Raw genomic sequence first — 26210 nt, 5'->3', positions numbered from 1 at the left:
CTACTTTAGAGACGCCGGCTCATGCTGCGAAATCTTGCAAATGTTGCGATTGTGGCGGTGTTGGTTTTTCAGGCAATGCCACAGTGCTCCACGAGTGCCGTCAGCCGAAGACACCATAAGTTTCGCTTCAGCACGTATGCTGTGTGTTGGCGGCGCTCGAGTATGTATCTGTATGTATGGTCCATAGTACATGTTAGATAGGATTTTATGAGGGCGACGTGATTCCTGCCTCCCTTGGATAAGAAAGCTTTTAGAAAAATGAAAGAAAAACAGCAGACGTCTTTCTATGGTTGTGTGTATGGCGCCGTAAATATCGTTACATATATGCCCTGCGTCGGTGGATGTTGAAGAAGAGGACGATCAACAGTAGTGACGCAAAAGGAAGACGAAGCTGGAGCAACGGTTGCTGTTACTACGGGAAGGTTGGCGCCTACCCGAACATTCACTTCTGTTATCAGCCGTTGCGTTCTCGAGCTAAACTTCTTGCTACGTGACATCTTGGTGGAGGTTTGTAGTAGTTGATCAAATCGTTAGATTTTTAATTTATGAATATTGTTTAGAAAGTTGTAAACAAAACTAATATAGTGAAGGAATATTTGTGTGCAACATAACTTTCGGGATTGATAACTTATGGTTTCACAAGACCGAGCGTCCCAGCGTCCCAGCGCCATCGCTAACAATCCAAAAACACATGACCAAAAGGAAAATGTGAGAAAAATAGAATGATTCGCGGGTAACTTGCCTGCGTCCGTCGCCTGCGCACGTGGAAAAATGGTGAGTTAGGTCTCATCGGAAGTTCGCAATTAGTGTCCATCCTATATTGCTTTTTTTGATAGGTTGGTTTGTGGGGTTAACGTCCCAAAGCGACACAGGCTATGAGAGCCGCCGTAGTGAAGGACTCCGGAAATTTCTACCACCTGAGGTTCTTTAAACGTGCATCGACATCGCACAGTACACGGGCGCCTTGGTTTTCGCTTCCATCGAAAAGTGGCCGCCGAGGCCGGGATTCGATCCCGCGTCCTTGAGAACAGTAGTCAAGACTCGAGCGCCGCGTAACCACTGCCCCACCCAGGCGGGGCTGCTTTTTTTTTTTTATAACCCGGCGCCATATTTGTATTCCCTTGCCGTGCCGCTTAGGTCCGAAATGCATAAATGACGGAATCATCGTGTTGTTACTGAGGAAACATCTGTCAAATTCATTTCTTGTGCTTGCGTTTCGACCAGCAACTTTATTACTTTTTCTTTTTTTTTTTTACTGCATTCCTTCAATATGCATGACCCGATCTGCTTGTCCTTCAGTTCGCTTGCTTGCTTGGCTTTCGTCAGGTAAATGAATTCAGCAAAAATATTCCGCTACGTCCAGCTTCAATGGCTGTTCAAATGGGTCTTATGATGTCGAAGCAGAGAGAGTTGAAAAAGGTCCCGTGCCGCCATTGAAAGAAACTCTTCAAATGTATGTGAAGTCAGTCAAACCACTGTTACATCTGGCCAACTTGAGAGGGCGCTAAAGGTATAGGCAGAGCTTTTCATCAATATTTGGTTGGGGTGCTTTATGGGAACAACGCATTAAGTTTCATATATGTACTACTAGAAACGGGCTGTTCAACTACAACTGCTTGCTTTTACTTTCGACAACGTCTAGATCGTTACTTGCAGTCTTGCTACTTCTTAGTTTAGCCCTTGGAAACTGGACTTTAGTTTGAAAGGGAGCTTTTAATATTTTTGATGCTGTCTTGCACTTATCATTTGTGTCTGTGCATGAATTCTCAGTTGGTGCCAAAAATAGTCATTTAATATGATTGTGTTCACATTTATTTCCAGTTGCTATCAAGAGCAGGCATGTTATTTCTTATCAGAGGTGGGTGAACACTCAGGGGGTTGCCATGAGGTTGCCCACCTATGCTTCTAGTCAGTGTAGTCAGTGGTAGAAAGCGCTATCCATTGAGGTGTTTTCATTTTACAGCAGGTGTTGCTGTATTAAGTTTCATGTATGTACTACTGTTACAGCAGGTGTTGCTGAATCTGTGGTAGTCTGTGTGTGTGTGTGTGTGTGTGTGTGTGTGTGTGTGTGTGTGTGTGTGTGTGTGTGTGTTTATATCTTGGACTGTCAGTGATGCTGTGTGGCGACGCCGAGAAGCATGGTAAATTAGTAATAAATTTGTGAGCCTCATGGTAGCTTCCAATGATTGCTTGCTTTTTGTTGTCATAATTTGTACCATCATTTGCCTAGGCTGGGCCCAGTATAATGTGAAAAAACGACAGGGATTACCAACGTGCCCAAGCTTTGTTTTAACCTAGTATAGGCAGTCAGCGCATACGTTTCATTCGGCAGTTCCTCATTTGAATTGATAAAATTTGTGTGAGCATTGAACTCTACATTTTGTCTCATATTAGTGGCATAAGCTATCTGAACTGGCATTGTGTGGAAGCCCACTTGTTGTGACTCTAAATGGAGTGGCAGTTGCAGTCTTTAAGCTGCATTTCCTAATGCTAAGCCTTTGAGTTCATTAAAGTGACTTTTTTTTTTTGCGGGAGGCGGGGATATTTATTGTATTGAGCTGGAAGGTGGAGAGAGAAGGGGGAGTGTGCATTCATAACAAGAGCACTGCCAAGATGATGATGGAGCTTGAATTCTAAAGAGGGCCTCTTCCTTGAATGCGTGCCTACTCTACATGCTGCATTCCAGTACATTTTTTCAATCAGGCATGAACTGCTGAAAATATCCGATATCTTGGTTTTCGAGTTCATTTTTTGCATAAGGAGAGGAAGGGGCAGTCTAACTTCTACACAAGTAACATTACGTTAATTAATTTTCAGGATATACTTTGTTGCCAGAAAAGCTATTATGCTGTGTCATTAAAGCATTGCAAAAAACAATTACAGCTTTTCAAAAGCAGCGTGTAAGCCACTGGCCTTGCACACTTATTTTGCCAAATATTTCTACAATGCAGCTATACAAACAATTATCCTCTAAAGGAATTGTATTTTGCATTTTAACCAGCCCACATATACTCTCATTTACTGCCATGCTACCGTGGTCAGATGAGGGGCCAGCCTGTTTCAGAACTTGTGTGGTATGGTATGTGCGGCTTAATGTCTTGAAGCGACACAAGTTTTGAGAAACTTGATAGTCGAGGAATCTAGGTTAAATGTGACCACATAGTCGATCATCAGCGCGAATTGGTATCTCGCTGCACACCGGTGCTTTTTTTTTGTTACCATAGAAATGCAGCCACCACATTACTGCCATGTTTTTATGCTAATTGCATACCACGGTACTCACTGTGGAGGCCATTAAATGAGCAGTCACATATTAGTGGACCTACCCCTAATGTAAACATGGAGTCAAAGCAGCGTTGTTCCCGTGGGCAATATTGGCCACTTTTATTTTTGGACCAATGTTTTCTATTGAAAAGCACTCCCCCACTGATGCCCTCATTATATGCTCCTCACCATGCTATTCCAGTCTTAGAGTCCTCTTGGTAAAGTACACGTTTTGCTCATTGGTTCAGAAACACGTGCTCTGATGAAGTAGGCCAGGAGAGGTCCATTGTCAACTTTTATCCTTTTCTTTTTGGGGTAATAGGAGCAGCAGTGGACAGCACCATGAGATGTGCCTGAATTTTGTTGATGAGCTCAACCATGTGACAGTAAGGCTTTGAAGTGGATCCTTTGTATGATTTGGATTTTTTTGGCTGTACATTTGATCACTGCATTTGTGTCTTAGTCATGCGCAGCAAGCACACATTCCTTTCATGCTGCTAGGTTTGGATGGAGTATTTAGTGTCCACCTTCTGTCATAAAGCATCCTTTCATATCATTATGAGTAATGCTTAATAGTTCACATTTTTAGGTTTTTAAACATCCATTGAAAACCAATAATGAGGATCTTGATGCTAAAAAAAAAGCTTGCTTGGCTGTTGCTGTCTGGTTTTGCTCTCCTATTCAATGGCAGAAATGGCAGAAATTGCCTTACATATTCAAGGCATTGTTTTGTTTTTTTACTGACCTTTTGACATTTTCTAGGTTGTTCAGGAAGTTGCCGAACCAAATGGTATAGGAGCAAAGCTGTACTGAATACTGGAGTCTAAAGCAGCATCAACAGAAAATTGGGTTAGTGTGCGCTTCCTTATTTTGGGCTACAAGTTTTTGTTCTTGAAAGCATTCATGAACATAGATTTGAAGGTGAACATAAGATAAGGAGCTAGGAGGATGTCACCAGAATTTCTGAAGAACACAGATTTTGCATTATTTGTGGGTTGTTGCCCGGTTTCGGGGTTTAGTCAGCTTAATGTTGAGGGACAGCGTGTATTTAGCTAGTGTTTAGTCTTGTAGCCTGACAGATTTATATAGATTGTCTTTTCTGCTCAGGTGCATCAAAAGATACGTGGTCAAGAAATGTTAACATGCCATACCAAAGTATTCCTGTATGCTGCTTTAAAATTTAAAAATTCAAATGCTGTATGTTTGCTGTAAATGTACAATGTTTTGCACTCTTAGCTTGCAGATTGGTGGTTGGAAGGAGCCTACCTCTCATATAGGATGCCAGTAGTTGTCTACTCATATTCTGCCATGGCACTGCCAAAGCAAACTTTCACGCTGAAAGACGACCAGGTGAAGTAAAGTTTGAGAATTTTTTTCTCGCACTGTTATGGTCTGCAAAAATATGTCGGATGCCTCATTGAATTCAGTTTGTTTTTAATTCACAGGCATGCACCTCTGCTCATAGCTGGTGCTCTAGACTTCAAAGCATTGATAGGAAGGTGAGGTATGACTCCTATGTTCAATCTGTGAAGAAAACCTTGTGTGCACATTCTGAGCTAATTGCCAAATTCTGGCCTGCTGCTTCTTTCATTCCTTTTTTGCTTTCTTGTGTAAAGAGCACTTAGTATACATTCTTGGACTACTAGGAGTGAGTTTATAAAAAAAAAAAAACAGAAAAAACCAGCCCTGCAGGCATATAAAGGAGCCTTTTTCCAGTAGCAGATCCGTGGGCCGCACTTAGAGCAGGTGGTCCGATATCTGCAAAATATTTTTGTGAAAAAGAACACATGTGTGATAGCATTGTGTTCATTTTCCTTCTTTAAAGAACCTGCGCAACTCAAGATATGCCAGAGTTATATGCTAATTAATGCCTTTGGTTATTGAGCATAAACCTCACAGCATTAAATCTGTGACTGTGATGTTTTTGTCTGTTAGAAGTTACCATCAACACATTTTGATCTTTTCTGGCACTGTTTTCTAGGCATTTCCAAGACATTCGTAACTCCAACATTTTGATGCGTGAAAGTTTTATCATCTATAACCTGTTCCTTTTGGCCAGTTTAAAAGCTTTGCATGATTCATCCTTAGTTGAGAATGTCTCATCGGGAAAAATGCTCCAAACTTCGCATTCTGGTAAAATGAGTTTGCTATTGCAGGCATTGAGGCATGAAAAGCACTTGCCTGTGCTAAAGCATAAGTATTTAAAGTAATAAAGTGGTGCAAAAAAAGTGCAGGTGAGGAAGTAGGGAGGATATTCAGTGCTCTATACTCGTGGACAAACCGGAAAGTTTGATTCCCATGTGCACACTGCCACCTCGAAAAAGCTGGTCAGGTTTGTAGTTTCTGCAAAATTGCCAATGTATGTGATCATTTGGCGTCACTCTACCCACCAACATTTTGTGGCTTTGCAGTAGAGGCTACATAAGAAAAGTAGGGAGACAGGTCTTCGTTCCCAAGCCACTGGGAGTGGGCCACCTTAGCACTAGTGGCTTTTCACTATGTCTTCATCTCCTCCCCCTTAAGCCCCCTAGCCCAAATAACAAACTTCGCACTCCACCTTCGCTTTTCTACGGTTCCGCAGAAGGCTGTCGCAAGTAGTTACACCACGTGCTTCACTGGAAACAACGTAGAAGCAGTCTTGGTATTGCCCAAAAACTCATTCAAAGCAGAAGCAAGGGATTGAAATAAAAGGGGTTGCTCGCAAAGCCAACTAGGTACAAGATTCAGTATATCGTTGCGGCAGCTTGTCTGTGTTGTTACAGCCAGCTCTATTATTGGCCAGTAGGAATCAAGCATGTCAGGTCAACTCTTCTTGTCTTCCGTTGAAAAGCAGGGATGAAAATCTGTTCTTGTTGAGGTTTAGCCACTGTGGTAGACAACATTTAATATTTCATTTAAAGCTTGTCTATTATAGCCAGTAAGGGGGCATACTTAAATTTATGGACTTTTGTTATAAACGTGCCTCGAATGGTTACAGAAAGTCCTACCTTCCCAGAATATTAATTACAATTTTTTTCTCAGGCTCTCATAAGCCCACATGGTGACTCTACACTGCTTTCAAGGCTGCCCTTGTACTTTAAGAAGTCTTGTTGCAAATAAGACAAATTTACACTTCTTAAAGCCTAAAATGGTGGTCACAAAAAGTCATACAAAAAAATTTCTAGACCTATACCAGAGCTGCTGGATATATGCAGGGGTGGAAGCACTGCTCCAATTGCTCCATTCTGCTCTAAACTGCTTTCCCTGCTCCATCCCTGCTCCTTCTCAGTTGTCTGGGAATTTTTACTTAAATAGTTGGGGAAAAATGCACCAAGTCAGGGAACTTGAAGAGTGGCTTGGTTGGCACTCTGTACGCGAACAAGGGTCTGCAAGGGAACCTGCAGACACGAGGCAATAATGCTGTTGCGTCATGCTTGAAAGGTGGAGCTTGAGGGTCCCTGAAAATTGCTTTACTAGAGCTCCTTCAGGAGAGTGGCATGATTGACAAACTTTGCAGATTGCCCAGGCACTACGCACCCTCAACAATAGCGCCATTGATGGGGGCACCAGAGAGGAGCATAATGGTTGGAGCTAGAAGACTATAACACATCATTTACACTGAAATGATATGTAAAAAGCGGGACCTTCAGAACACCAAGTTATTTGACACGCTTGATTTTGGGTACGAAAGTGCTTAACCCCTCTTGCACCACAGCTAATGTGCCATCTTTGCGCCGCTAACCTTTAAGGCCGGCCAGTTTGCCTCATCATCGCCCCATAGTTTAGTCAGTGCTGTCCACTACCACAAAGTCGTCAGGTTGTGCCATGATAACAGCAAACAGTCTTGATTTGGCGGTGCCAAAAACTAGTGACACTATTTCGGCTGACCGCATTCTTTTATTGATAATGGTTGGATGAATGTTCGGCTGGCATAATGGGTGGACGTAGGGAATGAAATTTTACTGTCGCAAAAATGACATCTGACTTTTCAGCCTGCATATTAAACCATCCCGCCTGATTGATTCCAACTTTTCTCGAAAAAAAAGAAGGGTTCATAAATGCAGTCTGCTATATGCAGCCTCCCTTTACCTGAGAAGTTTGACAGTTTTGTACACATGAAAATCGGGCATACACAAATGCTAGCCTTGAAGCCAGATGAACTTGAGTTGCATGACCCATAAGTGCAATATAGTGCATGATCATGTGGTCTATAATTGTTTTTTCCTAATTTTGTCCCTCAAACCAGCTACCTCCTCACGGCATCACTTTAGCTTGGAGGCTACCTACTCCCACACCTTTCCAGAGGCACCCTACAAAGATGTCATATACCTCCCAGTCGCCCAACTCCACCCTCTAGAAGCCGCCACCACCAATTCACCACCAACCTACCTACCTACCAGCACCCTCCACTAGCTCTCACACTCGAAGCCCACACAGCAGCACAATGAAAACAACTGTGGGAGTGCTTAATCATCATTAACCGATTACAGTATGTTACTATTAGGTCTACTTCTTCTAAAAGCTAGTCTAAAAGCTCAGTAAACGCTTATTGGCATTGGCTTATTGGCCTTCCACTTTAAACGGTACTTAGCAGCTAGGACTAGGCAAGATACTTCATATAAATGTCGACAAGGTCAGTTGTTGGGCGAGTTGGTGACGATGTTCCATATCTACAGCGCGATAAACGGGACAAGAGAACACAATAACGACAAACACACCGCTGTGTTTGTCGTTATTGTGTTCTCTTGTCCCGTTTATCGCGCTGTAGATATGGATATAAATGTCTTCAGTACCGATACTTGATACTCTGAAAAATTCTATTTTCGATATCAGTATAATGTACAAAACCGAAATCTAGATACTCATGTAGCATCGATACTTCGATACATCAATATAAAGGTGGCGTTATCATTAGCGAAGTTAGGAAAATTCTCCTTGCTTTCTAGAGCCTTTAGTGTAGAGCTGTTAGCACTTTTTTTGACGGCCTAAACAAATCGCAGTGGACAGATATAACGGAGCTCCTCTGTGTGCACAGCTGACCTTGATAGGGCCTTAGATTGAATAGAAGTGATGGGAACGCTAAAGCGATCGCTTCCATAACCAGTCATGGAAAAATTATTTCATTATTTTTAAAATAATATACTTTATTCAATTGCATGCATTTAAAAAGTACGTTTATTTAGCTTTTATTTCGTGCAATGGTTAAATTTAAAGACAGTAATCTTTACACGCACATACACATGACACCCTCCTCCTCCCCCTACACGCAAACAATTTGTCGATACCCTTACATGGCATTGTCAGCTGCAGGGTTTCCAGTTATTATTTTGTAGCAGAAGTGCAATTCAAGATAGTCTTTTTTTTTTCGCAATGAGGGCCTAATATATTTCCAATCAACTTCTATGTTTAAAAAAAAAGAAATGTGTAAAAACATTTTTCTTTAAAGCGCAGCTGCATCACTTTTCGAGAATTTAGGGATATTCAAGGATTAAAATCAGTTTAGACTCTACGTAATGCATGCAAAGTGTTTTTAATAATAATAATACTTTATTTAGCATTCATGGCGGGTGGCCCAGGAATGCATGGATAGCAAAAGGGCAGTACTGCCAATACCAGGACGGCTTGCTGACCCTGATCTGGGGCCCAAGGTGTCCAAGATGCGAGACGGGAAAGCGGAAGGGATGAGATGTGAATGAATGAGATGAGGGATGAGGAAGAAAGAGGACGAAACTATCTGAGCCATTGCGCCGCCTTCGCAATGGTCAGACATTAAAGGCTTGAGGTGGGAAATATCTGGCGATGGTGGCAGGCAACCGTCGCCACATAGAGACGGCACGGAGGAGCCAGGATTGTTTTTGGCGCACATAAATTGTTCAAATTTAGAAGAGACAGCCCAGGTGTGCTTATGCAATGCAGCTAAAGCGTACGAACTTGTACATGATGCACTTCAGATTCCCTTAGCTAAATTCTGTTCCATATCAACACCCTTTTTGTTGTATATGTCAGGAACTGAGGAGTGCTTCCCCATGATTGGAAAGTAAAAACGACCCCGCTGTTTCAGCCACTGGCATCGCATTACTGTCACCTAAGAAGCAAATCAAAATGCATGAATGACACCCAGCATTTATAACTCCTCGCTGTTAAAATTTGATCAGAAGATAAAAGTTCAGAATCCTGATGTCTTTCTCTTTGTGAACAATGCTTCTTGCAGCACCAAAAGCACCAAAGTTCTCATGCTCAAAGCCACAAAAGTTAATTTTCCCTCCGAACTCCGCACCCTACTTTCAACCAGTGGACAAAGGCATTAGGCACTCTGTCAAGTTGCTGTACAAAACAAGGTTGGTAGAACGCCTGTTGCTCGATAGGCAGCAAGACTGCAATAGTAATTGATGCGAAGTTTGCTGTTCAGGTGACAGAGGTGGGCATTTGACCTCAAAATGTGCAACCTCACCTCAACCTCAATAAAAATTTCCTGACCTCACTCAACCTCAACCTCACGCTTTGAGGTTGAGGTTTGACCAGGTGACCTCACCTCAATTTTTCTGATGCCACCACCGACCTCACTCAACCTCACCTCAAACTCAAACTGTGAGTTTGAGGTGGGTCGCTCGACCTCAAAAAAAGAAAAAAAAAGAAAAGGTTTTTCACTTGAGAACACTAACTATAAAACGTCATGGCACAAGTCCTGTGCGGTGACACGCCAGAATGACGACATACATTTTAAGCAACATTGAATATGATGAGGCTTACTTGTAAAGTAAAAAAAATTGAAATGAACATTTGCCAGCGGGGCTTCTGATTCATAGCAAGCTGACCTAATAACGGCAGTTCAAATTGGTCAGTTTCAACTCTTCAAATTTTATTTTTATATGTTTTGATGTGATGACTTTTGACCTAATTCCCGCTGTAAAGCTTTTGTGTCCTTGGCGCTGCTGGATGCGAACCCCCGAAGGTCTGCAGTGAAACGTCGCACATATCTGTGACCGTCAAATAGTGTTTCCTCATGACAAGCAAGTCATAATTTCTTGGTGAAGACATTTTCCTGCGATTTGAAATCGAATCGGATGACAAAATCACAAGCAATCTAATGTTTCTTCAGTGTTACGTCTCAGTTACAAGAAAAAAAAAGTAGATCGACCACTTACGTATATATGGAAGTTGTAGTACCATAACATTCTTTTATCAAATGGACTTCTGACGTGGGACTTATCACAAGAGGCGGACAGAACAAAATGTTGCCATATGCAGAGACGCTTAGTTAGGAAAAGGTAAAGCGTGCTGGACTTTTGACATTGCGCTACTTTCGATAATCCTGACGAGTGGGCTGTGCTGTATAGAACAAACCCCGCGACAAATTATTGGAAAGATTACCCTCCCTTTTACTTATAATAACTAATGCAGCCCCAAAACATTCCTTTTATCATTGATGTAAGTTAAAGAAATAATACGTTGGATTAGGGATAATTCGCACATTACCTTGAGATGCCGAGAGAAGCTCAAAAGCTGCTTTCCTTGTCCACACAGTTTCTTGTCGCAGTGAATGCATAAGTTTACAGTGTTTTTCGTTTCTTTTGTGTGGATATTGTAACGGGAATTGCCTTCGATGTTTTTGTCATTTCGACAACTGCGCGCGCACACATTATTGGCATATTTATATTTTTTTAGCTATATCTGCCATAATAACCGCAACCATGTCATGCACCCTCAACGCCGAACGCAACAATGCGATAGACCTCGAAGAAGAACGCAGACCTCAGCTGGAAAGGGCGGAAACTTCCGTCATCAATTACAGCAAGTCGCCGACCACGGCATGGCTGCGTGTCTTTGCTGAAAAAAGACGGCCACAGTAAATGGCGAAGAACACATCATGTTGTTTAGATGCGTCCTTTTTTTTTTGCCGATTTCGGGCGGCTCACCGACGCCGTTTGGGAGCGACTTCCAAGCAGACGTTCCAAGAACGATTGGTGTCGATGAGAACGTGGGGCTGAGACACCAGCTTCTAGTCGCGACGAGAGAACCACGCCCACTGGGAGAATGAAGCGCGAACACTTAACCCATGTTACGGGAGTTGTTTCGTTTTTCTTCGACTGCACAATATCCGTCAAGAGAGGAAGACTAGCGGGTGGCGAGCAGGGTGGCGACGCGTCTACACGGAGGAAGAGCAGAGTTTGAACACTGGCGTGTCCCTCCTGCGAAACGATGAGATGCCTGCATGGTCGACAAGCGACAGAAGTCAGCGCAGCCGCCGCGGTGTTTCGAGAAGCAAGAAGGGCCTGTCTTTATATTTCTTTAGACCAACAGGAATACGCCAGTCGGAGGTAGCGCACAACCAAAAGCCAAAGAAGCAAAAAAAAAAAGAAATGTTGCTAGAGGAAGAATCTGAGAGTTGTCTCTTCTGAATTTTTTTTGTCTTTTTTTTTCTTAGGCGGAAGGGGGGGGGTGACGATTCGCTGTACCGCAGAAAAGCGGCCGGTTGTGAGTAAACGCGGGTGCGCAAACGCGAAAGGGGGCACTGGAAATAAGAAGTGAGGAGAAATTGGGGTGGTACAAGTGTACTAAAAAACTAAAGAGAAGAGGAGACGCAGATCTTCACTAGCGCATTCACATGCTCAAGCACCGCGCACACATCTTGCTCTCTCGTCCACACTGCCACTGTTCTGGTAACTCTCGGCCCGTTGACAGAAACGCACTTAAAAATACCTAAAACTCACAAACTCCCAGAAGGAACCCCGAAACAGACTGAGGCGCGCTTATGTGCAGTGGCTTACTTTCCAAAAAATGCCGAGGGGTTCCCGGGTCCGCGCTTTGTTCGCTAGCTAAGATCGGACACCGGCTGCGGAGCCGAAAGAGCAGCAGCCAGCTTACGAACAAAAGGCGCGCCCGCCACTTTGGCTGCAAGCTGTAAAACGGAGGGGAGGCCCTCGATAAACAAACATGTAAATGAAAAAGACGCAAGCTCACGTAGGGTATGAGAAAGGGATGACTGCAAGCAGTCGGCAGTCACCTGTCTGTCCAATGATTCTTCGAGAAGGGCACATTAAATTTATCTTTTTATCTAAGGGTTAATTTAATGTCTAATGACTAATAATAATAATAATAATAATAATAATAATAATAATAATATAAAATAATAATAATAATAATAATAATAATAAAAGAGTGGATTGCACTGATACAACTACGATCTACCGTCCTATTGCTTTCTTTCGTTTTAACTCGTGCCATATACAATAGCAAAAGCAGATTTTATTTACTAAAGTACAGTCTTCGTGGGGTGACTTCTAGTCAAGCCATTTATCTCTCGTCTCTTCTGCATCCTTGTTCTTTCCATATGCCTCTCTGAAACCTCGTCTCTCGTGCCATCCTCCCGAAGCAATTCCTTGGTTGCTGGATCTTGCGCTTCCCTCTTTTCTACTATTCTAGCTTTTTTTTTTTCGAGAAGTCGGCACACCCACGTAGGTATGGAAACCCTTCGATTTTGCGCAGACTTTCTTTACTTCCCAAACTCGCTCGGAATGGTGGCGGGATCTTGTTTCACCTTCTTTCGTGCCTTCAGCCATCGTCCGACCCCACTCGTTTGTCGCGCTGCACTTTACGCCCCCCCCCCCCCCCCTCCTTTTTTTTTCGTGTCGAACGTAAACGCACGGACGCAAACTGTTGTTACGTGCGCGTTGGTAACCAAAAGAGTGTACACGACAGGTATTATTAAAGGTGTTTTGTCGGCTATTTTATCGATGTGGGAAACAATAATTTCGACCTCACAAGCCGACCTCATTAAGTTACGACCTCACTCAACCTCAAACTCACGCATGAGGTTGAGGTCTCATTTGCTGACCTCACTCAAAAATATTTCAGATGTTACCGATCTCACCTCAACCTCACCTCACTCCGTGAGGTTGAGGTCATTTTGAGGTTGAGGTTGACCTCATGAGGTCGAAACCTCATGAGGTTGCCCACCTCTGTCAGGTGATTTCAGGTGTCTGGAATGTCCTGAGAAATGAAGCTGTGTATGACCGTTTCAGATAAGCAGGCTTTGAATGTAGTCTCATGATGTAACAGGGCCTATATATGGATACTGTGGAAAGCTAACTTGAAGATGAAGCATGGGCGAGCATCCAAGAGACTGCTGAGGTATCAGAATCTTTTGAAGAATTCGTATTTGCAGATGTGCATCTTGTGTGCTCCCGAAGAGCTTACAGACTGTGCTGTTCTCGCGTAAGTAAATGGCACATGTTCCACAGAGGATGACTACGAAGACATTTCGAAAGAAACGTGTCAGCATCTGAGGGTGACGAGCATGTAAGAGTGATTCAAAGGTATTAGAGCAATAGGAAGGCTTGCAAAGTGAAGTGCTTTACTTCCAGAATTTGGGAAGGAATACACTCTGCACTCACAAAAATACATACTAGTATGAATAACTTCTTTAAGCTTTCCTGTAAAATTTCCAGTTAATGCGTGTGAATGCGTTTATATGCTGATGTGCAGTAAACTGATCAAAACAGTGCTTTTAGAATTTTTGGTTACAAGAGACCTTGCTTACAAGAGAAATTTTTTTCGGGTCTTTTGAGTGTCTCTTGTAATGAGCTTTTGCTGTAGTGAGTTCGAATCGCATTAGGGGTGTCTTTATTTTCTTTTCTCCTACAAATATTTTTTCACCTTTTTTAATGTATTTGAGGTGCGTCATTACCTTCTAGTTTTTTCTTTTTATTTGAGGCCTTTTTTCGCCGGGCGACTAGTGCAATAGGGGAAGAATGACATTTGGAATAAAATCGACGCTGTCCTTGGTATGAGCGGCAAATATGCCCCTTTTTTTTTTACTATGCCTGCAAATAGCACTTTGAAGCTCTTGCTGCCACAATACCACAATGGTGATGCGTTTTTCCTTCGGCACTTAGCATAGCTGCATGCTTTTCGTGGAATTCGTAGCTGCAGTCACGTGGTCAGGTCAGGGTTAACGGGAGCTCGCAGTCGAAGCGGCGAAGGCGGCGGTATGTTGGCTAAGAAGTGTGAACGAAGGAGCGTGTCGGGGGCAGTGGATTTCGCTCGCTCGCTCCGCTGAATGCTCAAGTGTAAACGAGGCATCAAACTGCCGGCTGCAAAGCGTCGGCGCTCTGCGAGCGGAAAGCATTGCTCAGGCGCTGTATGCATGTTTGAGAGTCGCTGCTGGCGTTGAAAGGGCCAAAGGAGGTAGATTGCCACGCTGTGAGAACAAAGGCATAGAAAACGAGCGGTTTTACATGGGCCGTTGGCCTCTCCTCGGGTTTGCTACTGCCGCCGCTGTGGGCAGGCGGAGAATGCCGGGGTGAGCAGTGCGGTCACACGATCGTGGCGCACTGCTCTCGACACGCGGAGAGCGTTCCCTTGGAAGGACAGTTACACCCTCGCTCGGCATGCTGCTGTACTGCTCTGTACTGCTCGACGCCTTTGCTCTTGTCCCCCCAGCTGAATGCGCCATTAGCTTTCGTTTTCAAGACTCGTCGAGCAGCCGCTTCCTGGTGCCGTTAGAATGGGTTTGTTTCGAAGCAAATGCTGTAAACTGCATGAACGGTTTGACTGCATAGTGGCTAACTGAGGCCTTAGAAGCCGGCGTTTGTGCCCAAGTTATTCCATTCAACAGTACACAGGTTAACTAGAACCAGATGCGTCAGACAAACACGAGGGCAGATCGCTAAGGGTGGGAGAACAGTTAGGGCTACAGGAATGCGCATAGTCCTGACCAACGTTACTAGACTAGGTTCAGTGTAAAAACTCTTCTCCGGCACCGTTCTTCACCAATGTCTCAGCTTCCAGTTTGGTCGACAGGTGGCGGGAGCGTCCTATCGAGATCTAGCCATTAGCGTCTGCTAGGCTCGGTAGGCTGTAGCCGGGCACACAATATGCTCGGTTTTTTTTTTAATGTTAAACTGTGCAGAAAGCTTTAAATGCATCACTGCAGCATGCCTTAGCCACTGGCACGTCTATATTTACTTCAAAACATGTATGCCCAGTAGGTTTTTCAGGGTGGGTTTAAAGTTGCCGGCAAAATCCAGTGTTACGCGGTGCATGTCTTTGTCGACGTTTGGCTGTCTTTTCCCAACCTTGCTCGCCATTTTCCAGCATTGCCTGCTTTTCAAAGGTTATAACTAGCGTCGTTTGAACATAACAACCCTTCTGCGTCTGTAATATCCATAAAAATGATTCATGCCGCTGTCTATGTGCGACTCAACAAACTGCAGTGACCTCCTTGCCCACGAGCGCCCATTTTCAGTGCAAATGCCGCTTCGTGCTATCTCTGCAATGAAATTGTGGTCACTGCCAAAAATAGCTATTTTAGCATGCATTAGAAGGTAAGGGGGCAATATGGCCTTCCTCAGCGGTTTATTCAGAGGGATTCCAAAGAGGCTTGAAATGTGAAGATGAATGCAGTTGAGCTCCTTGCGTAGCGTACACCTTGTGGGCCCTTTGCTTCTATGAGTTTCAAGGACATCTTGAATGCTAGCTGTTGGAGAGGTGGAAGTGACATTAGATGCTTACTAATTGGTATGGATCTTTCACTTGTAAGCTGCTCTTTTAGATCGGCCATATTCTTCATGAATGACATTCTAGCAGCTGCTACCCTGATGGCTTTCTTTTGAAGGTGTTTCACCTTTCTCTGTTTGCACACTTACCTTTTTTTGCCTTTGAGATGTTTATTTCAAGAGCTGGTTCTTTTCAGTGCGGGAGAATGAGCATATTTACTGCTTAGAGAGTGCCTGGTGTCTGTGAGAAATACGGTTGCTGCTTTGCACGTCTTATCCGGAGCATACAAATAAATTGCGCACATTGATAACAGGTCACTATGACCTTGCACAGTGTTAATTCTCACACTCAGGAAAGCCTTCGCCTCGCGGCCTCTCCCACTTAATGTTGCCACTCTGTTGCCGCCCACAACATTGCGTTTCTCAATTTGCAGTGCCTTGTTTTCAGACTTCAGTGTGAAAAATGCAGCAAATTTACCGCTGTTGTTCTCCATGGTGACTCGATGCCACTATGGCGGTAGCTTTACTACACTTTTCATTTCAGTAAACGAAACGATGGCATGGACAACTCAGGCATATTGTCGACCACGACATGGGCAGGAATATAGCTGCATGAAGCTTCTTTTGAATGGGGTGCTGCTGTTTTATGGCTAGCGACACCATTGCTTTCTCGCTTTCGTTTTCGCCTCTTCTCTGCTGGCTTTGACAGGTACGAGGGTAATTTCATAAAAAATTTTCGGAAGTGCACCGTTGACGAGACTCCACTGGCCTCTCGGGATTTCGGCAGTTTCTCCGTTGATCACGTGCATGCGTGCATTTTTAGAATGTCCTGGTGATGAAAGTGCAATGAACATACCCTGAACTTGGTTGTGAGGTCTTTGTCGGCATGGGGTATCGCCTTGTTCCAGGGGCTAAGGGCAGTTTCTCGTCGCTAGGAGCTGCGATGAGATGCCAGACAGATCGGCTTGTGTCGCTCCGGTGCTCGCTTGTACAGCCGGGCACACAACACGTCAGCATGGCATGGTCGAAATAGACGCACTGACAGCAGTGCATCGAATAAGCAAGTCGATGTCTTAGGGGAATGCCGGTTAAGATCCGAAAACGTGGCACCAAACCAAAGAACGAGAGGTAAACAAACCAGACTAACAGGTCTACTCGAGCTGACTGCGCAGCACAGGAGCTGTGTGCGACTACAGCGCCACTGGAAGCAGAATCGGTGGCGGTAAACTAAGCCTAGCCTAGTAACATTGGTCCTGACTGCGTGTTCTTCACGTGTTTTCATTGCCGTTTTTGTTTCTCTTTCTGTGTGTCTGTGTGCCCTAAGTACAAGCAAGAATGTTCAACGGCTTGGTGATATACACTTAGTTCTCCCAAGTAAGCATTATACTCCATGTTTGAAACAGCTTCTTTATTGCTTGGTAAAGAGCTTATACTTCAAAATCTTGAGCACTTAAGATTCATCAGATTTAGTGTCAGGAATTACTGTGTATAAAAGGTGTGTTTAAATGCATTAAATGCAGCAAATTGCAATTACAGGAGAACCAAGTGTTGTTGCTATCTTGCTGCAGTGACTCTGCTGATATAGGCGGTTCATTCTGTGGTAGAATGCATGCACTGACTTTTTCTCATGGCTCTTGTGCTGAGCAGTGTAACTCAATCAGGTGTACAGCTAGGTGACCAGAAAAGTTTGCAGTGTGACATCGCACACCCGTTGCACGACTTCCATATATTCTTGAAGACATTCCAGAAAATTATGTTCCTTTTCAATGCGCGTCTGATTTGGGCTGCCATTTTCACCAAAGTCAGTCAAAACTGCCCAGATTTAGTTTTGAGCGGCATTTTAACATCATGAAAGTAACTGCTGTAACCCCCCCCCCCCCCCCCCTTTTTTTTGCACTAGTTCAAAGCTTTATACCTCCATTGTAATTCTCATGCTTTGTGTTGTCCTGCCAGTTCTTTGCAGTAGACGTTTATGATGGCCAAGGGAATCCATATGATGAGCACCAGATACTTCAGCAGCTTCGTCAAGTGGTCAATATGTCGACAGGTGCTGAAGTAGGCATTTTGACAAGCGAGCACAGAGATGTCTGGGCAAAGGCATTTGATGAGCTCTGCAAAAGTAAGCTTTTTTTTTCTTGTTGCTCTGATAGTTGTAGTTTTTGCTGGCTTAGAAGAGAAGAAAAAAAAAGACGGCTAGTAGAGAGAAACTGTAGTTCCAGTTGAACTCCTGTGCTCAACTTCATTCTTCATCTTTAGTGAAGACATATTTGATTAAGAAATGGTTATAGCAAAAAAAGTAACAGAAAAGTAAAGATAGGATTAGTATGCTTGTCTTCAAGTCTTCACCTGAGGGTTTTAATGGGCTTTCAGAAAGTGGTGGTGGAATTTTACAGTTTAATGGTAACTCAAGAGGTCTAGCAGATTGGACACACTATACATTTATATATGTATATATGAGGTAAATCACCTTGATTGTTAAGGTTGGTTGCCTGGAGGGCTGTGCAAATTTGATCTAAGTATCAGGCAGGGATTTAGTTATTGCTGCTTGGCACACTAGCAGACACCATCTTGAGATCTCGTTTGCTCCCCGCAGTGTTGTTTTGGTACAATTGTAGTTGGTGCTCAGAGATTCATGAGTGGAGAGGTGTGTGTGAAAAACACAGAATTCAAAGAGCTATTGATTACTTCAATTCATACTCTTTCTTTTTTTTTACATGCTGCTTCAAATTGGAGCTGTGTTCTTTGCGGGGCTCTTTAGCACCGCAAAGAACGCAACTCTAATCTACTCTAGCTTCTGGCTCAGACAATCCAAGTCTGGATTTATATTTTTCAAAGTTAAAACAAAGAATTAGTGCCCCTGAGAAGCTGCTTATCTTACTGATGTTAATGCGGTAGAGTAGCTAGAATCTTGCGAAATTAAATGGGCAGTTTCCTTTTGAATCTGTTAGGCCTTTTAGGGTATATAGCATTGATACAAAGATTGTAATAAGGAGGTTTACGTCAAGATCGTTAGCACTAGCTAAGTAATGTAGTTTATGGATAATACCATATTTTGTTGCATATAACCAATTAAAGAAATAAAAAAAATGTTTTAAAAACAACTGGAGTGTTGGATTTATGCATATTTTGAGTGAAGTCAACTTCAGGGAAGTGCACGGCGTTCCATACAACGTCCAAAATTCCCGTTCTCGACGCATGTCAAGCTGATGAATGGCCAAGAAAGTACATAGCCAAGTCCATATCCATTATTTTCTGACCCTACCGTCATACAAACATCTTTCCAAAACCCAAATTCAGTTTCAATTACTGGACGTTTGCTTCAATAAATCGTTAAAGCACACATGAGGTAGCTGTATGTCTAACGAATGGCCAACTGATTTGATGGCCTCATATTGATGGGACGCGTCCAGACAGGCAATCGTGGCCAGTATGATGTACAAAGGCTTAATGCTATATAAGAGATAAGCTGCGTGAATGACACTGATGCATACAAACGGCAAAAGTGCACTCTGAATGGCTCTAGAAATTGAGTGCTGTTTGCAACTGGTTGTGTAGAAAGAAAGGGTTAAACATTCTATCAATAACTTCCTACAAATACCTCAAATGTGGTGTGTACTTGCACCACAGTCTTTTCAGCGTGCAAGCAAACTTTCATTACAATTGTGAGCCAGCTGACTGGATGGATGGATAAAACTTTATTTAAGCAGTTTGGGACTCGCAGATCCCTGTGTCTCTGCACGGCCCAATTGCACTCAAGCGTTCATGCCTCGAAAGTTCACAACGCTTGTAGCGTGGTAACGTCTGTATTGGGCATGTTTGTGGGCTCCGATGAGCTCCTCAATGCTATTGTGTATGCCTAGGACTGCAAAACGTTCGTTGGGCATGTTGCAGGGTAGTTTGAGGGTGGCATTATAGGCTTTACGAATGAGTATATTTAGAGCGTTGGTGTTGTGGTTTGCAAGTGGGAGGTAGGGAGTTGTGTCGACCACCTGACTAAAAACAGAGGCGTGAACGAGGCGACGTAAGTCGCTTTCTTTTATTCCCCTGTACCTTACTATTACTCTCCTAATGAGGTTCGATATAGCGCCAGCAATATGCTGGAGTTTCTTTAGTGTGGTGGTGTTCTTCCCATTGGATTGGATGTAGAGTCCCAGTATCATGAGGTTGGGAACCTCAGGGGCGGGCCGGTCTTTAATGGCGACTGAAATTGGGACACACTGAGAGTTTCGTGGACGGATAATGTGTACCTCTGACTTCTCCACGTAGCATGAGAGCCATATGCTGCTTACGTTAGTTTGGGTGGTGGTAGCTGCTGTTCGTTGCCATGTGTGGCCCATATGGTTATGTCGTGAGCATATTGGGTGCAAGGACATACCGTGGTGCCTCCTCTCAGAAGTGCCCGCATGACAAAGAAAGTTGGATAACGCACGTTGAGCTGCTGTCTTTTATTCCCCTGTACCTTACTATTACCCTCCTAATGAGGTTCGATATAGCGCCAGCAATATGCTGGAGTTTCTTGAGTGTGGTGGTGTTCTTCCCATTGGATTGGATGTAGAGTCCCAGTATCATGAGGTTGGGAACCTCAGGGGCGGGCCGGTCTTTAATGGCGACTGAAATTGGGACACACTGAGAGTTTCGTGGACGGATAATGTGGACCTCTGACTTCTCCACGGAGCATGAGAGCCATATGCTGCTTACGTTAGTTTGGGTGGTGGTAGGTGCTGTTCGTTGCCATGTGTGGCCCATATGGTTATGTCGTGAGCATATTGGGTGCAAGGACATACCGTGGCACCTCCTCTCAGAAGTGCCCGCATGACAAAGAAAGTTGGATAACGCACGTTGAGCTGCTGTCTTTTATTCCCCTGTACCTTACTATTACCCTCCTAATGAGGTTCGATATAGCGCCAGCAATATGCTGGAGTTTCTTGAGTGTGGTGGTGTTCTTCCCATTGGATTGGATGTAGAGTCCCAGTATCATGAGGTTGGGAACCTCAGGGGCGGGCCGGTCTTTAATGGCGACTGAAATTGGGACACACTGAGAGTTTCGTGGACGGATAATGTGGACCTCTGACTTCTCCACGGAGCATGAGAGCCATATGCTGCTTACGTTAGTTTGGGTGGTGGTAGGTGCTGTTCGTTGCCATGTGTGGCCCATATGGTTATGTCGTGAGCATATTGGGTGCAAGGACATACCGTGGCACCTCCTCTCAGAAGTGCCCGCATGACAAAGAAAGTTGGATAACGCACGTTGAGCTGCTGTCTTTTATTCCCCTGTACCTTACTATTACCCTCCTAATGAGGTTCGATATAGCGCCAGCAATATGCTGGAGTTTCTTGAGTGTGGTGGTGTTCTTCCCATTGGATTGGATGTAGAGTCCCAGTATCATGAGGTTGGGAACCTCAGGGGCGGGCCGGTCTTTAATGGCGACTGAAATTGGGACACACTGAGAGTTTCGTGGACGGATAATGTGGACCTCTGACTTCTCCACGGAGCATGAGAGCCATATGCTGCTTACGTTAGTTTGGGTGGTGGTAGGTGCTGTTCGTTGCCATGTGTGGCCCATATGGTTATGTCGTGAGCATATTGGGTGCAAGGACATACCGTGGCACCTCCTCTCAGAAGTGCCCGCATGACAAAGAAAGTTGGATAACGCACGTTGAGCGGCTGCTGTAGGATGCTTTCCTTGGCAGTTCAGTTGCACGTTAGCGTTATGTTCATTTATTTATTTATTATACACCTTGATCTGGGCCTGTATAAGCTTGTTTTGCGGTATGAGACCCAGTCATTCGGCAAAAAGCCCTTCACAGAATCAAAGTTATCGAAGTTGTTACGACGACGCGCACCGACTGCAGCATTTCTGCTGTGAAAAAAAAATCGCTTGAAGCTGCCGCACAACCAATCAGATGTAAGCAGTCAGTGCACAGGTAATGAGATTTCTGTGCAAGAGTAGATGGCTGTCAAGAGCCTCACAGATGTTGAGCGCTTTCGAATAGCACCGGCAAAAGCAGCACCGTTCGCCTGCTCCCTTGAATGTAGTAGAGCAAGCAAGTTTGACTACGGGGATGACATGGGTTAAATTTTAGCGAGTGTGAAGATGTGTTTTCCATGCAGCGAATTCTTGCGCACTGACTACCGTCATTGGCACTCTTGGTTAGAGTGGATATTTGTTTTTTCTACCCGCAGTGGTGTTTTTTTTATGCGTATCTCGATCAGCACATTATAACATGCATGCATTGCTCTATCTTTCGTTCATTCACGGACTCTGTCATTTGAAATTACTACAGTACTTTCTAGTTCACTTCAGTGAAACTTCCGTGTCCACATGTTCATTTAGAATAATTTGAGACCTTCTGGCCTTCGCATGATCCTTCTTTGGGAGGATACTGCTCCATGAAGAAGCCAGCATCTTTTCCATCCTTCCAGTAATAGTATCATTTTCTTGTGAATTCAGGCCATCGGTGTAGTTGTACTGGCTCTATTGCCCTTCAGCACAGAATCTTCTTTCTTTGCACGATCATACACTCGGGAATCTGTCAATACTTTTCTACAGGGACTCTTCTTCATGACCAGGAATCCGAAGGCTCACATACCGCTTAACGCCAAAAACAAGGAGAGCCTGGAGGATGTTGATCTTGTTCAGGTGTCCTATGTCGCTCTTCTGCTCGAATCATGGAGAGTGCCTGGATTCAAGGTACGATGGTTTTGTTGAAACATTAGTTGCTTGACTATGATACATGCCGGTAAACATATGTTGCCAGGCACCAATATTTGTGCGGACAAATCACTTTGAGTGCTCTTTTTTAAAGGGACGCTGGCCAGCGCAAAAGTTTGGAGTGCAACTTGCTTCTGCACTCTCTCAACCGTGTGGCCTTTTGTATCTTCTACACCTTCCTGGCTGGCAACGCACCCCACAAGTCAATTCGTACGTGGCCCTTCCTTCTGCTTCTCTCAAAATGTTTGAAAGTTGGTCACAGACCACAAAACTTGAGGTTAGGAGGCTATAACTGTTTGTCTAGAGCATGGGTTTTCAAACTAAGTTTTGCAGAAGCCTTGAATTCGAAAAGCACACACATTGAACTCACCCTCTCCTCTAACGCAGTTAACCGTACACAACTCCCCTATCACCTCTGTCACTACCTCATTATTTTGTTACCATTTTCTATCAGCACTTGAACACCGTCCAATAACTTTATAGTATCACCCTGATATCACATGTCGTTTTCCTGACACTCAATGACACATGCAAACTAGGTTCACTTCTATCCTTGTGGCTATGAGGATTAGTAACTATCACAACTTCCCCCTTCAAAATGTCCCCGACACCTTCATGTTGTCTAGACCCGGCTGTGATGTCCTTGAGGATCGCAGACATCCAAGGAAGAGTCGCGCGCTTTTGCTTTATCTACTTGGGTTTGACCGCGTTAAACTCTTCCTTGGTTTATTACCCTTGCAGCATAAATGCAAATTTTAAAGGTATTTTTGTCAAGCGTTGAAATCGATATCATAATTAAGCAATTCACTCCCCTAACCTTGTCGAACATATTTACTTGCCGTTAGGCGGTGTCACCGATATTCTGCATCTTTATTATGCTCCGGAATTCGCAGAGGTATGTCAGAATATTTCAAGTTCTCAATGTTTGCTATTGTATCAACACATGCAATATATGCTACAGACAGAACTATCTAGCACATAAATTGGTGGAATAACACGAAAATTAGCTTGACGGTTTCCCTTAGATGAGCGATATGCCGAAGATTTTCAAGTAAGCCACTGGGGGTGTAACACTGAGGAGAGCATTGATCAGAAGACATATTGTAACGGGCTGCAAAGAAGATATAGAGCTATGTGATAGGAAAGAAGGCAAAGTGGTGTGGCGCGCGCAGAGTGAGGGACGACTGACTGCTGACAAGGTGCCCCTGACGTCCCATATTTCCCATTTTGCTGGAAGGCCTTCGGCGTAACAACTTGGTGCAGGCTTGCTGGGTACAACCGACCTAAGCAGCAACGGCTCTACCTCCCGGACCTTGCCGCAGTCGACGTCTTGCCGATTGGCCTCCTATTCCTGAGATGTCCCTCGTCGGAGACGCCGCGCCCAGGTCAGCATCGAGCACCTTCTGGCCGCATTACCGTGCGACTCGATCCTTCGCGGGCACTGCCGGTGAGGATGTGGACGATTGGTTGACACACTATCAACGCATCAGTTGATATAATAAGAAGGACGCGATCACCAACTTGCCAACGTGGTGTTCGCGCTTACAGGCACGGCTCTTACGTGGCATGAGAACCACGAAGACTCGTTCACATCTTAAACACGTTTTGTAGAAGAGCTCAGCAAGTGCTTCGGTGACACCGCTGCAAATAAGAAAGGTGCAGAAAAGACACTATCTCACCGAGCACAGCTTCCTGGAGAGACCTGCACCCAGCACATCGAGGCGTTACTGAAGCTTTGCAAAGTCGCTTCACCTCGCATGTCCGACGAAGACAAGGTTGGCCACTTAAAGGCTTCGCCGAGGATACCTGATAAGCAAAGAAAACGTGGCATTGGTATCGAACGTGATCGAGGATTGTCGTACGTTTGAAAATCTGAAGATGCGAAGATTTACTCTCAAGTTTGGTCACTTGACTGCGGTCTCTACAGTGCCAGCCATTGACTCCACATCTGCCAGTGACCTTGCCGTTACTATTCGTCAGGTTGTGCGTGATGAGCTGGCAAGATCTAACCTGCACGCCATTGGACAGCCCTCTACGTATCCACTTCCTCAGCCTTAGTCCCGGTCTGTCAACGCAGCGGACTATGATGGGTATCAGATGCGCCGGCAGTCCCGACACTACCTAGGTTCTCATACTCTACGACCGCACCACGAAGAATGTGTGCGCTCTTCCAGATCGCCGCCCATCAGTTTCGAGATTTGTTTGAGCTATTGTTTGAGCGAGTAGGTCTGTAGTTGTTCGTTTCAGGTTGTATATTTGCACATTGCATCCGAGGAACACGGGACACACTGATGAATGCAGTGTCATTCAAATAAGTTTTGTGAAATCCATAGTGAAGGATAAGGTGCCATAGCCGAGGGCTAACAGACACTCCCACCCTCCCGCTACAAATTTTTCCTGCGTTACTTCATTTGGCTTGCCAAATCATTCTAGCCAGGCCATATAAGAATTGCAGCTGCACGTTTACCATGAAAATTTATAGCAGAAGAATGTAAAGAAAGAACATTTTTGCCTTCGTTTACAAAAATTGGCCATTCCACGAATCACAATGAGCGAAATGATTGAAAACCTCTCTAATTGCAACCTGTAAGCAGTAGGGACATGCAGAAGCATGAAACTTTTATGATGGCATAGATAGATTGTCCTGTAATTATCAATATGTTCACCGGTTTCTGTTACAGTAAAATAAAAAATAAAAATGAATAAATTTTCTAGAACACAGCACTGAGTTGTAATGTAGCTGCTACTGTATGCTGGCCTATACTTCATAACACTTTCAAAGGTAAAAATAGTGAAGCTGGAAGTCTTATTATGTGGATTTACTTTTTGAAGCTGTTATCTACCACTGTAATTAGGTTTATGCACTATGTGCTTTCTCAGGTTAAAGAATAGAAATAAAGGAAAGGCTCAGTCCAGTGACCAACATTCCAACAAGATCACTTGCTTCCATTAGGTCAAGAGCGGTCACCATTGGAAGGGATTAGTTAGGCTTTTTGCTGCGAAGAGTAGGGCAGGGAGGCTGTGACTTCTGAAAGATAAAAGGTGCAAGTTAATGGTAGTATTTGCATGGAAAAAAAGCACAAGAACCCCGAACAAAGCTAGTAGAATGAAAATGATAGTGGTTATAAAATGTTGAAGTGAAATGATAAAAAAGAGTAAGGTAGGAATATCTACGGAAAAGATTGGCAAGCATTAAAGTGAGTGTAAAGATTGCAATTCCTTCACTTATTGTAATTATGGCAATCATCAATGCATAGCTTTTCTGGTGGCTCCACAGTTTCTCATTGTGTTCATGTTTAGCAGTATCTTTTGCATTTTATTTCTATTAAACTGAACACTGTAATAACTAGTTAGCCTTTAATCTGAAAAAGAAGGAATGATGACAAGCACAGAAGATGTTGATATGTCCTTTTCCGATTATCTAGTTTCACAAGGGCTCAATAAATTTGCCTGGTCAGCTTACATCCACATTTGACACATTAAACCTAACATACTGCATGCTTACCGCTACCTTCTGTGAAACTGCTCTAAGCATGTTGAACCTTGTTCTTTTTCTTTCAACCAGCTCCTCCTTTGGTACCTTTGGAAAACTGCTACGGAGTGGTGGTCGGGACTCTGGAGCAATCTTACTCTCATGACACCCCATGCTCTCAACCATGGCCACAACCGTGTTGAAGATGTGTTTGACGTAGCCCGTGTTAGAATTTCATTGCATCTTGAGCAGTGTTTTCTTTCTTGCTGACCAAATAAATAGGGT

At 44.0% G+C, this 26210-nt stretch overlaps 1 protein-coding gene across 3 annotated transcripts; it reads left to right on the top strand.

The window, feature by feature from the left end:
* Positions 1–656: 656 nt before the first annotated feature.
* On the top strand, positions 657–26210 carry LOC146172285 (uncharacterized). Of its 3 annotated transcripts, XM_084585742.1 has the most exons (9): positions 657–774; positions 1822–1858; positions 4027–4113; positions 4501–4614; positions 4710–4763; positions 17694–17859; positions 22312–22432; positions 22548–22663; positions 26019–26210. In XM_084585742.1, the coding sequence occupies exons 4-9, from the start codon at positions 4543–4545 to the stop codon at positions 26126–26128; spliced, it is 639 nt and encodes a 212-aa protein (XP_084441868.1). In that variant the 5' UTR covers positions 657–774; positions 1822–1858; positions 4027–4113; positions 4501–4542; the 3' UTR covers positions 26129–26210. The 3 variants fall into 3 exon arrangements, with proteins under 3 accessions (XP_084441868.1, XP_084441867.1, XP_084441869.1); XM_084585741.1 differs by lacking the exon at positions 1822–1858; XM_084585743.1 differs by lacking the exons at positions 1822–1858; positions 4710–4763.

This window comes from Amblyomma maculatum, unplaced genomic scaffold (assembly GCF_055883805.1).
Source record: "Amblyomma maculatum isolate TAMU_Amacu unplaced genomic scaffold, ASM5588380v1 scaffold_13, whole genome shotgun sequence".
Taxonomy (NCBI): Eukaryota; Metazoa; Arthropoda; class Arachnida; order Ixodida; family Ixodidae; genus Amblyomma; species Amblyomma maculatum.
This window is presented reverse-complemented; position numbering and strand designations above follow the sequence as displayed.

Bases quoted from the DNA above. Each gene is read 5' to 3' on its own strand.
- LOC146172285 (XM_084585741.1), top strand. From the start codon at position 4,543: ATGCCAGTAGTTGTCTACTCATATTCTGCCATGGCACTGCCAAAGCAA. The intron at 22,433-22,547 runs GTACGATGGTTT...TCTTTTTTAAAG, and splicing joins GGAGAGTGCCTGGATTCAAG to GGACGCTGGCCAGCGCAAAA. The intron at 22,664-26,018 runs GTACGTGGCCCT...TCTTTCAACCAG, and splicing joins CGCACCCCACAAGTCAATTC to CTCCTCCTTTGGTACCTTTG.